The following is a 17091-nucleotide window of genomic DNA, read 5'->3' as shown; positions in this document are numbered from 1 at the left end:
AGACGTTTGTGATGTGATGTCCGCGTATAATGGGAACTACACGCTTGTCTTGTTGCGGGTTTCTCTGTGTAAGGCAAAGGCAGAGTTCCCCCCCCTTGGATCGTCCCTGACTATTGGCCTGGGCGGGGATATCCTATCATCCAAAGACACTGGTGCGGACAACGATTCGTGACAGTCAAGTAGCACCGCGGGAAACAAGAGTCGAGGTGAGTTGCCAGAGAGCTCCCAGGGTCCTCGAGAGAGAGGGTCGATTGGGTGAGCTGGTGAAGCGCAGGCTCCGGGGCCAAGCGGGTTGTATACCGGTTGGGACCCCGCGGGTATCCGATCCGGCTAACCGCCACAAGATCGGTTACCCGGGCTCGAACGAGGCTTCTGGCAGCCATCCCGGAGATGCAAAATTCTGAGCCGCATGCTTTCGCCTCATAAAAGACACATCTATTTGTGGATAATTTGCCTCAAACTGTCAGCAGTGGGAATGGGGGCCTTTTCAAAGATTGATTGGAAGGATAAATGTGAATGATCCGACTTTGCTGTCTATTCTGGTCCTTTTGCTTGCTCCCCTCGATGATACGGGGCTGTAATACGTAGCGGGCAATTCTGGGGTCTCTTTGACACTGTACGGAGGTTCTGAGACAACGCAAGCCAGGGTATACTAAACAAGAAACTCGGGGCGAGATAGAGAAAACTAGGTTCAAAACTCGTTTGAAAGCTTCTTTTCATCTCTCTTCTACAGCTTAGTGCTTAGACCATCCTAGCTTTTGACCTTGGTCAGTGGCAGAAATGAGCAGGATAGGGCGGGCTCGTCTATTCGGAGACCTGGATAAGACCCATGGGCGAGCAAGCCATATGCTAAATTAGGAAGAGGGAGTCACATTCCCCTCGTCAAAGTCATTTGCTCGGCCTCGTATCTGTATCTCAGCAAGCTGTTTCTCCGTGAGATTAATCATTACCTTACCTTCCTTGTGGTTGTATTGTCTTACTTGCGTAGGGGTAGAATCGACTCACCCCCTGACTACATGTATGCGAGTCCTTCTCACTTCTCACCATACCCTCTATACAAGGTAGTATATGGCTCTTCCACTTGCGGCGACGTCCGGCTCTCGGACTCTACTATACCGGCTACGCTATCCTTATCCTTGTATCAAATCTTTCAACTGGGCACAACTCGGACTGCTCCTAGTGGCGATCCCCAGGCTTGGGAGTGGGAGTTCGGAATCCCACGAAACTCCGAGTTTCAGGGACAGTCGTGGCCGAACCGAGGGAGTTGCACGACCCTTCTCCTTCTCTACGCGTATGACGAATCAGTCAATTTGTCTTCTCTCTGGTTCGTTTTCTGCTTGGAGACTCATGACTAGTGTAGGACCAGACCAGCTGAAATCAAACCATTGACATGCCCCATCGTGAAATGGCCACCCGGGTATTCGTTTTGAGACTTCGGGAGAGGTTCAGCATGGCGACGGCTTTTCGACGCGCAACGCCGTTATGGCAATTGTAGTCGCATGATGTGATTGAGGTTGATGGCATTGCATTGAATTGATTCATGTTGAGTGGGCTTGGTTTCGACGAGATTGTCTATAAAAGGGGCCAAGTTGGATGTTGTTGTGTTTTGTCTTTCTCGGCATAACAAAAAGGAAAATCAACAGAAGCAGTCAAGCAATCAATGTTGGCACCTCTCAACATTACTAGACAAAGAATCCTCTCATCTCGTTCCTTCAGCAGCCTCAGCATCACCACCACGAACAACAACCCTCTCACCATGGCTCAGCGGATCGTCATCGTTGGCTCTGGTTTCTCGGGCCTCTACAGTGCTCTAGCCGCCAGACGTCTCATTGAACAGCACAAGGACCAACAGGGCAGCGGCTTTGAGGTCGTCATGGTTGCTCCTGAGCCTAAGCTGGTCACTAGGCCACGCCTCTACGAGGCCAACGCTGCTGGCATGGCCGCTCCGCTGAGCGAACTTTTGAACGCTACGGGAGTTGGATTCAAGCGTGGCATCGTGGACGTAATTCGTACCGCCGACAAGCAAGTAGAGGTTGTTGAACCCACTGGCGAGAGAACGAACCTCTCTTACGACCGCCTTGTGCTGGCGGCAGGCAGCCGACTCGTAAAGCCCAATATTCCGGGTCTGCGTGAGCACGCCTTCAATATTGATACAATCGCTGAAGCGGCCGACCTTGAGGCCCATCTGAAGCGTCTCAAGGCGCTACCCTCGAGCCCGGCGAGGAACACAGTTGTTGTTTGCGGCGGCGGTTTCACGGGCATCGAGCTGGCCACGGAACTTCCCCGGCGCTTACGAGCTATCCTAGGGATGACCGAGAAGGTGAAGGTTGTTGTCGTCGAGAAAGCGGACGTCATTGGCCCGGATCTGGGCGAAGGCCCTCGTCCGGTCATTGCGCAGGCCCTGACCGATCTCGAGGTTGAGACTAAGTTAGGCGATGGGGTGGCATCCATCGACAAGGGTGGCGTGGTGACGGCCTCCGGAGCGCGGATTGACGCCATGACCGTCGTTTGGACAGCGGGCGTCGAGGCCACGCCCTTGACGAAGCAGATCCCAGGAGACAAGGACAAGCAAGGGAGGCTGATGGTCGACTCTGACCTTCGTGTTCCGTCAACCCCCGACGTCTTCGCCACCGGAGACGCAGCGTGTGCGCAAACTGACCACGAGGGCAACCACACGCTCATGTCGTGCCAGCACGCCATCCCGCTGGGCCGGTCCGCTGGGCACAACGCTGCCGCCGATCTGCTCGGGATCCAGAGGCAGCCGTACACGCAGCCGTCGTACGGGACGTGTCTGGACCTGGGCGGCTGGGGCGCCGTCGTGTGCCTCGGATGGGATCGACAGGTCTTCAAGTCCGGCGGGCCTGCGAAGGAGATCAAAGGTTGGATCAACAGCTGCGTGATCTATCCTCCCAAGGCGATTGCCGAGGAGGCATTTGCGGCGGCTGATCCTGCGCTGAACACGGTCTCAGTTCTTTGAAAAGACACCCTTGTTGAGAATCAAAGGACCTGTTTGTGGGATTTGAGGAAGTGATAGTGTTCGGACAATGTGATTTGATGTTGTGGGCTTTACTTGGAGCATGGTTAGACAGATAGCGAGTCTGTTGTTTTTGTATAGACAATAGAGTCAGGAGATGTACGAGGAGGAGGAGATGGTGGTTGGACTCCCTGATAAACTCAACTCACATAGCCTGCCTGTTCGTCAAAGTAGACTGCATAGAGAATAGACTACGGTAGAGATCGGACGAACTGATGTGCCCCTTGTGATGACTGCTCTATTCTTGTCAGTCGTGTAGTAGTGATTAGGTAAGCGCCATCCAAGTGTAGGAGAAGCGTGTGACGGGCGTTTGTGAAGTGTGCCGCCAGTTAGTGACAGTGTCAGCTCCTCTTCCGTGGTGTTGATCCAATTATGAAAAGTCCAGCATGGCTCCCTTCTTTCATACTCTTCCGACGTGGAAGGGAATAACATGATAATACGATGATTAGTGTCTTACTGCAGAGGCTAGTTATTTGTGCTTGCTTTAAATCTTGAGGTTAAGTCTCCGTTTGCCACCCATTTCTGCAGCTTACGAGGCCAAGGTTCATTCAGGAGATCTTTAATAACCGATCTAGGCGCTCGAAAACATCTTGTTTTCCACTTCATATCTGGTATCCAAGATCGACGCTGTTGGGTCTCATCATGGGTCAGATAGGTATCTGGGACTTTTCACCATGGTAAACTAGCAAAGTGCGATTCGAATAGAAGCTTCACGAACGGAGCAGTTACTGCGGCTTTGGGCGGACTTTTCGGGCTTTTGCGGCGATATCTCAAACATGGTATGCCCATATTGTTCAGATCCAACCACGGCATCACGGTTCATATTCCCAATCCAGTAACTAAATAGACGAATAATATGCGCAAACAGGTTCCAATTACGCACAATAAACGTGTTGCACAAACTCGGTTGGGTAATATATGTGCCCTTGCTCCTCGGCTGAGTTGGCATACAACTTCTATAAATTGGAGTCGTCCCTCGTCTTTCCAAGAGGAGAATACAATTGTCTGCAACCCTTATTTCGCTCAAAAGTTGCAGAGCCACTTTTGGAAGCTTGGAATCAGTGTGATATACTGTGATCAATTGGCAGTTTAGGTATGGGACTATCTGTTAATCCTCCAAGTCTTGGTCGGGAAGAAAGGACTAATCGTCAGAGTCAGAGGACGAAAAGAGAAGATACTTGCCTCTCTAAGAACAATGGCCATTGGTTCAGATCCCCTTAAAGGGCTTCCCGATGACTACGTCATCAAATCTCAAGCTTTCACCAAGGAGCTCTACCAGGACGTTTATCCCGCCATCGATCCCTCAAACGCCGCCCTGTCGCAGGACGGCAAGATTGTGATTGTCACCGGCGCCAGCAAAGGGATCGGGAGAAAGGTGTACATAAGGACGATGCCTTTACATAAAATGAGTTACTAATCGCTTTTCTGTCACTAAGGGATTTGTACGATCGTTTGCAACGGCGGAAGCGAGAGCAATTGTCCTTGTTGCCCGCAGCTTCAAGCAGCTGCAGGAAGCAGCCGAAGAACTGTCAAAGGAGTTTCCAAAGACCCAGTTCCTGCCTATCGCGTGCGACGTCAAGGATGAAACGTCCGTCAAGGCGGTATTTGACAAGATCCTGGAAGTTTTCGGAACTGCGGATGTTTTGGTGAACAATGCGGGCACGACGAACGAGGGCAAGCCCTTGAGGTCTGCATCAATGGCCAACGTTTGGAATGGCATAGTAAGTCATGCTCACTTCCCAAGTTAACACATCGGCAAAAGCTAATAGTCAATCAAGGAGGTCAACCTAAAGGGCCCTCTCCTCATGGTGCACGAATTCCTGAACCTGGTGGGCACCACCAAGCCGGCCACCGTCATCAATGTCACGTCCGCCGTGGGCTTCGTCGTGATTCCCGGAAAGGCCAGCTACAGCCTGTCGAAGCTGGCGCTGACGCATCTGTCGGGATACATTGCCGCCGAGAACCCCAACGTCCGAGCCATCAGTCTTCATCCTGGGACAATCCTGACGGACATCACCTCCGAGTGGCTGGTGCGATTTTCCAAGGACACGCCGGAGCTGGCGGGCGGGATGGCGGTTTGGCTGACGACGAAGGAGGCGGCGTTTCTGAATGGGAGGTATGTGACTGCGAACTGGTCGGTGGAGGAGCTGATGAGGAGGGAGAAGGAGATTGTGGAGGGGAAGAAGCTTTTGGTTAATCACACGGGAGAGCTGGCTTATTGAAGGCACCCAGGAACTTGGCAACTGCATGGTCTTTTGGGTTGTTGACATTCGTTACAGCTCAGATCTGATCGCTTTTTAGTCTACTCCCATGAACATAGGAGACACGGGTTGAGTCCGGATACATATCAAATGGATATTTACACCATTTCCTTCCAGACGTAACCAATATTGTCGAAGATAACTGATCTAAAGACAACTGTACCCCTAGCAAACCTTTGCTGAGAAGAGATCTGATATCTCACGTTGTCCGATCCCAACTACTCTTCACAGTGCGAGACGCACTGGAATCCTAGCGCAAACAGCCAATCATGGCACTCACAGTGAGACACCCATACCCATATAGGGACATGGCTAACGTGTGTTCCGTGTCTCTTGTTCATCTCACCGTGATTGTTTTCATCCCACAATCTCGATCAACACGAGTTTAGATCACTTTTGGGACTGTAAGTAAGAGAGGAGGATGAATACATATCTGGGCTGGGCGCGGGGCTTGCTGCAGAAGCAGCTCCCGGATTTTGCCCATTCCCAGTTTTCGAGGCCCAATCCGCCATCTTCGACCCCAGGCATCAATATGAAGAACCTCTTCACCGTCGTGATAGCGGGCTCTCAGTATCTGCTGCATCCGCAGAAGCTGGTAAAATTCGATTACCCAATAGCGAAACTCGTCAGTTAATCCTTTTCAGGGCACAATCGAGGAGACCATCAATCCCGACGCGCTTATTCCCATCACTCTCCTCACCACAAGGGAAATCAACAGCGATCTAGACGGCATCCTCGATCTATTTGCTACCGTGGACGACGTCTTCCAGCCAGACTTCGGCAGCGTCCTGGTAGAGAAGCCTGAGAAGGAGCAGCACGCCATCGGCCTCAACCGGCATCTGGACTCCCTCGGCAGATCGGTCCTTACTTTGCGGTCAACAGGTGCGGAAGACGAAGCTCGGGCTGCTGCGTTTGAAGACTTACCTTCGGGGCCGTATTTCTTGCATGGGCCAAATCTTTACCAGGCGTGGAGACTGTATGACGATGTACTGGATGCGTTTACCTTTGGAGTTATTCCCAACAGCATCAACGGTTCTGACGATGGGTAAGTCATGATAAGCCGGCCGGGGATGCAGGGAAGATGTCTGATGCGGGGTGCAGGTTTGAAGCGCTTTCGGCTCTCTCCGACAATGGCTCACACAAGTCCATTGCCGTGCCGTCACGACTTTATCACCCCGCGCCGTCTATTCGCAAGCCTTTGTCTGGAGTCCGCATTTCCATCACGGATGCCATATCGCTGAAAGGCGTCCAGACGACCATGTCGAGTCGAGCTTGGACTCAGCTGTACGGCGCTGAGGAGTCGGAGACGGCAGAGTTTGCGCAGAGACTCATCGACATGGGCGCCATTATTGTGGGCAAGACAAAGTCGTCGCAGCTAGACTCTGGCAGGGAATGGGTGGATGCAGAGGCTCCGTGGAATCCGAGAGGCGACGGGTATCAAGAATCTGGCGGAAGCGCAGCTGGAGCTGGAGCGAGTGTGAGCGGTTATGAATGGATGGAACATGCTGTAGCAGCAGATGGTGAGTGCTATGGAAGGATTGTGCATGACATACAGTGTGATGATGCTGATATTTGACGCGTCTGTGTTTAGCTTTTGAGGGAGCTCGTGAGCAAGGGCGTCGGCATGGTGTTTACTCCATCAGAGCCTCGCCCAGCGCTGCATCTCAGTCAGGATGGACAACTGATTCGGAGTAAGTCATCCAGAACAAAGGTTCTTTGTTACTTGCACGGACTAATCTGATTTATATGATGGCTGCAGGAATTATGCTGCGGTTGGCTTGTTGAGCCGCAACTTACACGATTTGCTCAGCATGGCCCAAGTCACTATTAACACGTCCAGCGACGACGTGCCCTTTCCCAAGCGCATCATCTACCTTTTGGATTATGCTCCTCCTTCTGAAGATGATCAGTCTCTTGATCACAAGTTTGTCGCCGTGCTGGAGAAATTCCTCGGAATCAAGGCTGACAGGGTGCGCTTATCGGAGACTTGGGATGCCAACCCGCCCAACAACACGAAGCAGAGTCTCGAAGAGTATATGAAGGAGGTGTGTAAAATACACGCACAACACCACTTCTGACAGTTTGCTGCGACGTGCTGATTCATAATGCAGGCGCCCTTTAGCTCATTCTGCTACGACTTCTATCACCAGTATGGAGATTTTCGTAATCACTACAAAGACAAGTTTGGTCGGCAGCCGTATATTGAGGCAACGCCCCGGTTTCGATGGTAAGCATAATCCCAGATATTCTCTGCAGAGCCTCGAGACCGAAAGAGGCATAACTGCTGTTATCCTTGAAGCTAGTCATGCAAGGATTCGGTCAGCGGTGAGTTCCTACGCGGGCAGACAACACGATGCTAATGTTCGGCGGCTGCACGGGGTTGTTAGGGGCATCGGCGAGAGTGAGACCAAGCAAGACCACGACCACGACCGCCTGCGGATTGAAGGCTTTAGACGATGGTTTAACGAGAGCATCATGCCGATAGTTGGAGACTCGGAAACCATCGTCATTGTACCCTTTGGGCCCCAGACTACAGTGCATTATCGCGATGACCTGCCACCGTGTGTTATAACCTCCGTCTGGCATACTGTTGTTTATATTACTTGCAGGATCGAGCGCATGCAGCTAACAATGACCCAGACCACCCAGCGTCATCGAAGGCCTCAAGCCCGAAGCACTCGCTCCTCTTTTAGGCCTGCCGCATCTCGTTGTCCCCTGTGAGCTGATTTGTCTCCCCTTCTCCCCTGTTTGTGCTCATGTCGCTGATTGAACAAAACCAGTCGCACAGACTCGCTACTATTCACGGGTCACCGACCGGGGCGAGGACCGGCCGTTTAGCGGCTCCATCATCGGGCCTCGCGGAAGCGATATGATGCTTCTTCAGCTGGTCAAGGCGGCGTTTGCACGAGCGGAATGGCGGTCGTCGGTTGCTGCTGGGCGCTTGGCGTTTCCGCAGGGTTACGAGCCCGAGTGACGAGGGCTTAGACGAGGAAGGACGCGAGGAGGGAGAGTAGGCGAGAGGCGAGACAGAGAATAACGTGCTATGTGTCTTGGGTTACGTTACAGACGCCGGTCGTACAACTGCCCTCTTATTGGTAATAATAAAGTGATAGATATCATCTCTCGTGCTACCGGCTGATGGGCCAGGAGACGCACGGGTCTGCAGAGATGCTGTGCGATGCGATAGAGGGCGGCATGTGGGTTCTTTTGGCACGTTTGCGAGGCGCTCAGCTGGGCTCGTCCACACGTTTCGGACATGCAACAGGGGCTTCGGATGTCTTGCCTCTGGCTTTTCTTTGGTTCCATGCGACGAGATGCGGGGACGAGCAGCGGTTCCGCATTCGAGACGGGGCCGAGGCACCCCAGGCGAGCTTCTAAGCGGTTGGAAGGGCTCCGAAGCTCTATCTCTTCCTGAAGCCACGCTGTTGGGCTGGATGGTTTGTTTGAGACATGATTGACTACGTAGTAGATATGTGCTATCAGAGCTGAGTCTACGGAGTACTAGTTGTTCTTGCTAGAGATGGATGATTCAGAATTAGAGTGACGGCGATCAACCCAATTTGCGGAGAAGACAGATTCACCTCAGGACCGAGACATTCCGAAAGTCGGGGCTGCCACGGTTGCACAAGCCAAATCGACAACAATTCGCTAAGACCGAGCGGACACGAGCCGCCGGCGGTCCCCAAATCATCGAATCCCTGTCGACGAGTCAAGCAAACCGCGAGCTCAACACGCGAGATGCCTGCCGGTTGTTGCATTGCATCTGCATTGGTGCAAGGACTAGGGGAGGAAGCGAGAAAGCAAACAAACACCCCTTCGGTCGCTCTCCGTTGTCCGATGGCCCTGCTTCTTTTTATCTCTTCTGTCTTTCGCCTTTTCGGAGGGTTTTTTGACGAGTGCTTTTGTTACTGACGTTTGTCGTTGGTGTCTGGTGTTTAGTGTGGGCGAATTGGGATCGATAGGAGGGAGACGATGTGTTGTAAGAAGTTGGATGGCTGTCTCCTTGATCACGATGTGGAGGAGAGCTGTTGCATGATATAAGTGAGGCATTGACCGGTGTCGTCACAGACACGCTCTCTCTTGCATCTGGTTGACGATATCAACCACCCCTCATCCCTCACGTATATCAAACCGCCGCACATACATACACCATCTCGCACATCCATATATCCGTACTGACATACCTATATACCTAATACTATTCATAATTCTCCAGCACCATCCACAACCATGGCCGTCGGCTCTGCACGGGAAAGGTTCCCCAACGACCTCCTCCTCGTCCAGTTCCTCCGCTCGGCAAAGCGATGCGCCAACCAGCGGGCCTTTATCCACGACCACTTTGGCTTCGAGAAGAGCCTGGAGGAGCTCATCGCCGACATCCTGCGCATGCGGGACCTCGTGCGCCAGCAATTGCCCAAATCTGCATTCACCGAGCGAGGCGTTCTGAAGGACGAGGCGCCGTATGTCGCTGTGCTGACAAGGAGCGGCTATGAGTTTATCGTTGCATTCTTTGCGGTTCGAGTACTTGGGGGAGCGCCTATTCCATTTGGTGCGTACTTCTTTTCCTCTTCAGGATCATTGTTGCGAAGGGGTATCAGGCTAATTACTTCATGACGTTCTCCAGGCTCTGGCATCCTGCCCGAAGAGGCCCGATATTTTGTCGACAGCTCCAAAGCTCTATGCATCCTCGCCGGACGAGACTGTTACGAGAAAGCCGAACGCATAGCATCCATCACCAGCGGCGCGCCTGACTCCAAGGCGATCGTATCAATACCTATCTCATGCGATGCCGAGCCGGTAAACGAGATCGATGTCACCATTGATGAGACGCTTACCATGGATCCTCGGGGTCCTGGACTGGTCATTTTCACATCTGGCACAACGGGGCCTCCAAAGGGCGCCGTCTTGCCTCGAATCTGCATCGTCTTCCAGCCGGACGCCCCTGCAAACTGCCAGACTGTTTGCTTCCGTCCGCCGCATTGGTTGGGAGGCGCCATCAGCCTGATCGAGCCCATGCTCACGGGCAAGCAGCTTCACATCCTGCGGGAGAGAGCTGGCGTGGAGAACATCTGGAAAGTGCTTCGGGACAACCGCATTACCGGCACGGGATTCACGCCTGGAGTCCTGCGCGAGATGAAGGAGTGGCTGGAGGCGCAGAGGGAGGATGAGCAGGAGGAGTATGTCAAGGCATTCAAGAACATTGGTGTGATTCACTGTGCTGGAGCTATGGTGTCACCTTCGGTGTTGAGGTTTTGGAAGAGCAGGACCGGGTTGGTGTTTAACAATGTGTATGGGTCGACCGAAGTTGGAGGGCTTGCGACATTCAAGATCCTTGATGGCACAGAACGTTCGGTATGCGTTTCATCATAACATTGGAGTAGGTTCAAAGAGCTAACATATTGGGCTGTATAGGACGCAATCGGTGTGGCATTCCCGGGCATCAAGGTCAAGCTGACGGCAGGCGATCATGGCGAGATTTGCGTCAAGAGCCCGTTTATGCTGACGCAGTGAGTATCTCTCGAAGTCAAACAAACAACTAATGACTGGAAAATCTGCTAACAACGCTCTCAAAGTTATATCGGTGATGAACAAATGACAAAAGCCGCTTTCGATGACGAGGGGTATTTCAAGACGGGGGATTTCGCCCAGCTCAGGGACGGGGAATACATTTTCTCAGGCCGCGCCAACTCTGACTGTAAGCTCTCCCTCTTTTTCGTTCCCTCTTGCCATGTCTCGTGATTCCTGGGACTAATCAGCATCTCCAGACATCCTGTTCCGCCACTACCGCATACCAAGCGTCCAGGTCGAGGTTGCACTTACAGCTCTCCCCTACGTAACCGAAGCCTGCGTCCTCGGCGTCCCCGATCACGAAGCCAAACAAATCTGCGCCGCCGTCATCCGCCTCACCCGCAACCAGGAAGAACTACAAAGCCGAAACAGCGCGCACAGGATCGACCTCGCCCGGCTGCGGAGCGACATGAACCAAACGCTGCCCAAGTGGATGCTACCCGTGCTAGTCAAGGTTTTGGAGCCGGGCGAGGAGATGCCGCAGACGGTGTCGCAAAAGCCTATCAAGAAGCAAATTATCAAGGCGTGCTTCGGCGTGGACGAGTCGTGGTCCGCGGAGAATGAGGTGCCGGGGGTGGAGTACTGGGGGAGCATGCCTTCGCCGGAGGAGGCAGACACGAAGCCCTGGGACTGGCAGGGCCTGCAGCGGGCTGACTTCAAGGCCGAGGCGTGAATGTGAAGATAAATCGAGTGAGAAAGGGGGAGGGGGAGGGTGGCATAGTCATGGTCCAGCCATGGTTGGGGCTCAAATGGATGTGGTATATCGCAGCGCAGCCGTCTGCCAGATGTTGTAAGTTATGTTTTCGATGGCGTATTTGGCGGTTCACAATATGTGCTGTTTAACTACAATTTTGTCAGATAGACGCTTTGTCTTTCGAATGATGATACGATTACATGATAATGAGCATCTCATACCTTCAAATACCGTAGGGACGATGAGCTGAATCATGGCTCTTCCATTTTTTTTTTGTTTTTTTTTTTTTTTCTTTCTGTTGTTCGTCAAATGGCAGTCGCTTACAGCTTGGTATTCTTGTCGGCTCTGTGCTTCGCCTTCTTCTCCCAGTCCCACGTCTCATGTCTCTCGCGCCTACACAACCACTCCTCCAGGAGATAGCTAGATGAGCCTTTCCCAGACCTGCGTCTCCTCATCAGCGGACTTGCGCCATCCTGAATGCTCGAATATGAATCTTACTTTGATGATCCCTGAGTCTGCCTCTGGGCAGATTGTCCACTTGTTCCCTGCCTCGGGTCCCGGTTGGAGGGAGGTTGTCCAGACATGGTGATTACAAAATGCGAAGGATTGTTTGTACGGGTTTGTTGGAAACAATTTTAGGAAGAAATGTCAGAGACGAGTGTCAAGTACATGTCAAATGCAGGAGATTCTCCGGACTCTACAGCCACTTTCTTACGTCGTTTTATAGACGTTGACGCGATTAGCAGAGCGATACGATTTGGAATGGTCTTTACACAGAAGTGGGTGAGGCCTCTCCTACTTGCCAGTCCCATCCCAGGGAAATCTGCGAGTATTCACTTGACGGATGCCAGGTGATGTGGTTTAATTAATTTTGCTCGAAAACTCTGACCTGTTTGTGCCAATCGAGGTGTAAATAGTACGAAGGGAAACATTAGATGGCGGCGCAGGCGTGGCTTTGCTTGCTCTATCTCCTTGTCCATAAGGTGAGAGTGGGTTTCAAGACAGGCATCGCTTGCTTCATTCGGTCAATTTGTGGCTTGTCTCTGCGGTTTCCAGAGCTATCGGAAAACATCTCGGAGTCGGTGTGGAAGATGGATAGCGGTGAGATGCTTTGGCTTCACGAAATCATATCACCTGGTGCTTGCCTCATGCTTGCCTCATGCTTGAGAGGCTTGAATTCGACGAACCATAGCGACGATCTTATCTGATCGTGAGGGTGATGACGCTGTGGCTGACACTGCCCCCTTGTCAACTATCACGCCCACCAGGTGTAAGCCTACCTGCACCGCAAGGGACAGCACGAAATTCTATCCTGAAGCTGCGATATAGTAGTAGTATTGGAAGATGGAAGGAACTAAGGAAATATTTTAGGGTCTTCAGCCACACTTGGGTGCCTGGCTTTTTGGGATCTCGAACGCGGTGAGAACGGGGCTTGGCCAGGCTGACCGAAAGACTTACACCGGGGCATTCAGGCCAGGCAGGCAGTTAGTTATGAGACGCCTTTTTCTTGCCTGAAAGACGGAAATAGCGGCTCATGCCTTAGAGGGCCTCCCGATTGTGACTCTGTGTATTTTGTCAATCGTACCATGGAGATCACTGCCACGGGTTGTCAAGGGCTTTCCATGGTCAAAGGAGGCTGCTTGAAGATGGACGTGGAAGGATCAAATATCGTCTGGTGGCATGGGCGGAATTCAGATGGATGAGAGCAAAAAGGCAGGCATGGCGAAAAATAGAAAGAAAAAAGATTATTTCCATTCGTTTGGTTTGTGGCTTTGTATTGCGGCATTTGGTTGATGTCGAGCCATAGCATGTCTGCAACATCTTCCACACCACTTAAACCGTGGTCAACAGCCGTACTGGCAACGATTCTGGCTATTGCCACAGCCAACCGAGCCGGCAGAACGCTGCAAGCGGCTTCAAAAAAGGTAGCGGTGCGTCCCTATTTTAGCAGAATTATCAAGACATTACCAGCTGTCTTGATGAAGCTCTGTCACGGATGTAACGCTCACGGGCGTGCTTCGTAGTTGAATTGATTACCTCACGGACAAGCTTGGGACTGGTATTTTTGGCTGATTTTGTTCCACAGCCTGTTGCCAAACGTTTCTGAAGCTACCATGAAACGCCATAGGAGCAAGTTTATTCAGAATCGCTGAAATGTAGGTGTTTGGGGTGTTCCGAACCAATGGTCTATATGATAGAAGAGAACAAGCGCCGAGGCTTGATAGGAAGTGTCTTTTTGCAGAGCCAAATTCGAAGGGAAGGTCTCAGTAATAATATTAGTGTCGTAGACGTTGTCGCTGTAGCCTTGAAAAGCCCATCGACCGCCGCTGTGGTATTAGACATCATTCCGATATGCACCAAAGATAGTGGAGACTGCAAACATATACAAACAAAAGCTACATGAAGGAGAGAAAAAAAAAAGGTCCAGACTCCGACTCCTCAAGCCAGGCGGCTGCTGTTGATATCGGCCAGGTGTTGCCGATTGGTAGCTCTAATATGGTAATCCATCTGACGCAATGTGCCTAAGACTTCATCGATGATGCGTCCTTGAGCTATCTCGCTTCTTCCTTTTGATTCTGCCTGAATTGGGAGGGCTATTGTCGGTTGTTCGGTGGCTTCGTGTGGCGGTACGGCGCCGGATGGCAGCTGATATGGCTCTATATTCTGCTTCATAGTCTCCAGGTTCCCTGAAATGGGGGCTTGCGAGTATGATAGTGTACTGAAGCTCTCCAGGTTGGGTGGCCCGAAAACAGCAGCCTCGGGTGGCCACAGGGGTTGGAATACGTTGAGGTCTTGTTGTGCCGTTACAGTCTCGTACATCGATGGCTCGGGCTGGCAGTTTGGTAGCCAAGCGTCCAACGAAGCACTTTCGCCTTGGGACGTGACCGGGAAGAGGTATTCCTCAGCCGTAGCAGGGTAATCCATCATCTGAGGCTCCATGCCTGAGACTGGGGGATTTTGCTGCAGCATGTAGAACTCGGCGGCGGCTTGTAGCGTAAGATATGTGTCTTGGTTCGGTGTTGCCTGGTCTTCGGCGAGTTCGGCCGCTGTCGAGGTCGGTATAGTCCAGTCGTGGGCCACCTTCAGAGATTAGAGGATGTATTGCGGGCATCAGCAGCTACTGTGACAAACCTACCTTTCTGGCTTTGAAGGCTGGTTGTAGTGCTTCCGAGGATGCGGCTCGAGTGAGAAGGAAGCTGGGCACTGACATGGTGGTGAACCCTTTCGCTACTTAAATCTCTCATGTGCTGGATGGAGAAAGTGTCCACTCCTCACTTCTCAGCCTTAAATATGCTCCGGCGAAGGAAAGACCAACGATCCCATGCCGACCGTAGCTCAGGGTTGCCAAGCCAATAACATGATCTGGAGTGTCCTCCGAAAACAGGGGCCGGGCGTCTGTCGATTTCAATGCGTACATGTACAGGCAGTGTGGTAGCCCTAGCCGCCATCAACCTCGCCCAACTTTGTTCCAATGACCTTTGTGGTCCGGAGAATTCGTGCCTTAGCTTCTGATGAATCGTGCAAGCCGCCTCCCCTTGCCACCGGCTAGGATCGAGACCAAGACCCTGACGCTACGACGTGGCACCATTTCTCCCCAGATTTGGAGGATGGTCTGAAAGTTTCCGTTCCTGTGCCGTGTTTGCGTGGCTTTGCAATCAATATTGATGGGGCGATTGTGGACATAGCACATTCTAGAAGCAGATCATGACCCTCTCCTGCCGTTGTGACAGCGGCAAGGATCAAGACGTAGAAATAACGAGCAGATAGACATCTACTATATCTCACTGTGAGTTTTTGTGGAAAGCTTCTCATCAAACCGAGCCTAGCAAACTCGACTTTGTATCAACAGCGTCGGATATATCATCAATGCTGCAGCCACGAGCTCGATGCTAGAGCCGTCATTCTGACAGATGATGGTGATCTAACTCTACGAATATGTGTGGGTAAACATCTGAAATTTCTGAAGTTTCTTTGCAGATCAAGCATGGACAAGAAAAAGGGTCATGGGCTTGACAGATCACAAAGGTCTGTCACCGCCATAACATTCATACACAGGTACGGACCATCCCCTGAAGTGCGAGGCAGGAAGGCTCCTGAGCATTGCTTCCGACGGCCTAGTGCCTTGCTTATTCCCATGGTGTGTGTATTGGATCTCCTAGGAGAAAGTTGACGTGAACTAGTCCTAGTGCGCGGAAAGTCGCCTCCCATTCTTCGCCAACTTCTTCTAGACTTCCATGTGGCTGAGCGACTTCACCGGAGGTTGCTCCGTATCACGTCTATTGGCCGTTCGCAATCAATGTTTGTTGGCCATTGATGCTATTATCCGAAACATTTCCGTTTGAAGGGTTTGCACTGTGATTTGCGGTCCTGGCGATGCGGAGCGCCACGCAACGCTGGGCTTCAAGAATAAGCACATACCAACGACTCACCATGATGGGAAGCCGATCCTTCTCTCCTTTTCCGCTCCTTGACGGCTGCTCTGCGATGACGATCCCGCGGACTCTCAATCACCGGAGTGTGATGTCCGGCTGCAACAGCTGGACAGCTGTCGCTGGACCAACGCTCTGATGTCAAACGAGGCGGCTGCACGCGCCATCTCCATGGAGTTGCAGACGGACCATCTCCTCCTAGATTCCCCCCGGCCTAGTTGTTTCGGATCTGATAAATCATACGCATGATTATTTATTGTTTTCGAATACTAGTGAGCTCGGTGCTATTACTACACAGAATACGGGGCCTGCGTGAATCATGGCCCAGCGTCCGGCTGTCGATCCTCAGAGCTAACATGAGTAATAGCACATGTACAGCGCCGGTCGACCCCAGACATCCATATCAATTCTCTTGCATCAGGCTTCTGCAATGGCGCCGAGGGGACGATGAAAGAAAAGTCAGGCTCGCTTCTCAACCCGGCTGCCGCCCGGTTGCTAAGCTTGGGCTTTCATCTGCTCCAGGGGAGAGATCACGCTATGCTGTCGTACTCATCACAGGCCAAGATGGCCATGAGATTGGGTCCATTTGGGGTCAAAGATAGAAGCCGTGCAACGTCTAGCATTGACAGGTTGACAACTGAGACATCCAGTGCTTACCTGTGCGCTGCGTGGGGGTTGTTCAGCTGGGTCAGGTGTGTCTCCCAAGCCTCACCCACGGGACATGGGATTTCAGTTCTGGAGCGTCTTGGAGGAGGTCACTCTAGCGTTTGATGATGGCCAATCGACCCTGAACAACCATGGGACCTTGTGTTTTGCGGAGCATTACTTCCGCCAGCTGCTCGCGTGGAGCAACACTCTCCCGTCACGCCTCCTGCGCACCAACCAGAATCCACATCATGTCCTCTTTTTAAGTGAGGTTCTCGGCCTCTCTGGGTCTCTTTCGTGTTCTTGTTTTGTTGGATTCATGTTAGCTTTCATGTTCTTTTTCGTTTAAAAGGCTGAAAGTCTCCGTGGGTGTAGCGTATGGAATGTTCTCTGCCTCTCCGACTGGCGCATCCAGGAGTTCAGAGAAGCTCACCTTCGGACCCTCACCAGGAGCATCAT

General features: G+C 52.1%; 5 protein-coding genes across 5 annotated transcripts; 3 read left to right on the top strand and 2 right to left on the bottom strand.

Moving 5' to 3' along the window:
• Positions 1-1756: 1756 nt before the first annotated feature.
• Positions 1757-2977, top strand: BBK36DRAFT_1155849 (FAD/NAD(P)-binding domain-containing protein; the record flags this gene model as incomplete). Its single annotated transcript, XM_024893871.1, has 1 exon — positions 1757-2977. The coding sequence occupies one exon, from the start codon at positions 1757-1759 to the stop codon at positions 2975-2977; it is 1221 nt and encodes a 406-aa protein (XP_024752579.1).
• Positions 2978-4229: 1252 nt separating this feature from the next.
• BBK36DRAFT_1137705 (hypothetical protein) lies at positions 4230-8269 on the top strand (the record flags this gene model as incomplete). Its single annotated transcript, XM_024893188.1, has 15 exons — positions 4230-4409; positions 4471-4755; positions 4804-5150; positions 5680-5699; positions 5786-5890; positions 5926-6340; positions 6397-6772; positions 6807-6815; positions 6887-6986; positions 7055-7067; positions 7106-7340; positions 7407-7522; positions 7683-7856; positions 7936-8012; positions 8076-8269. 15 exons carry the CDS (start codon positions 4230-4232, stop codon positions 8267-8269), a joined length of 2646 nt encoding a protein of 881 aa, XP_024752578.1.
• Positions 8270-9525: 1256 nt separating this feature from the next.
• BBK36DRAFT_1165542 (acetyl-CoA synthetase-like protein) lies at positions 9526-11536 on the top strand (the record flags this gene model as incomplete). Its single annotated transcript, XM_024894792.1, has 5 exons — positions 9526-9844; positions 9920-10647; positions 10708-10802; positions 10869-10990; positions 11061-11536. 5 exons carry the CDS (start codon positions 9526-9528, stop codon positions 11534-11536), a joined length of 1740 nt encoding a protein of 579 aa, XP_024752577.1.
• Positions 11537-11877: 341 nt separating this feature from the next.
• Positions 11878-12141, bottom strand: BBK36DRAFT_1155845 (hypothetical protein; the record flags this gene model as incomplete). The annotated part of the gene is made up of 2 exons (XM_024893870.1): positions 11878-11998; positions 12056-12141. 2 exons carry the CDS (start codon positions 12139-12141, stop codon positions 11878-11880), a joined length of 207 nt encoding a protein of 68 aa, XP_024752576.1.
• Positions 12142-13996: 1855 nt separating this feature from the next.
• Positions 13997-14768, bottom strand: BBK36DRAFT_1155844 (hypothetical protein; the record flags this gene model as incomplete). Its single annotated transcript, XM_024893869.1, has 2 exons — positions 13997-14638; positions 14694-14768. The coding sequence occupies 2 exons, from the start codon at positions 14766-14768 to the stop codon at positions 13997-13999; spliced, it is 717 nt and encodes a 238-aa protein (XP_024752575.1).
• Positions 14769-17091: the final 2323 nt, after the last annotated feature.

Source organism: Trichoderma citrinoviride (genome assembly GCF_003025115.1).
Source record: "Trichoderma citrinoviride strain TUCIM 6016 unplaced genomic scaffold BBK36scaffold_2, whole genome shotgun sequence".
In the NCBI taxonomy this organism is placed as follows: Eukaryota; Fungi; Ascomycota; class Sordariomycetes; order Hypocreales; family Hypocreaceae; genus Trichoderma; species Trichoderma citrinoviride.
Note: the sequence above shows the minus strand (reverse complement) of the source record. Positions and strands in the feature narration are given on the sequence as shown.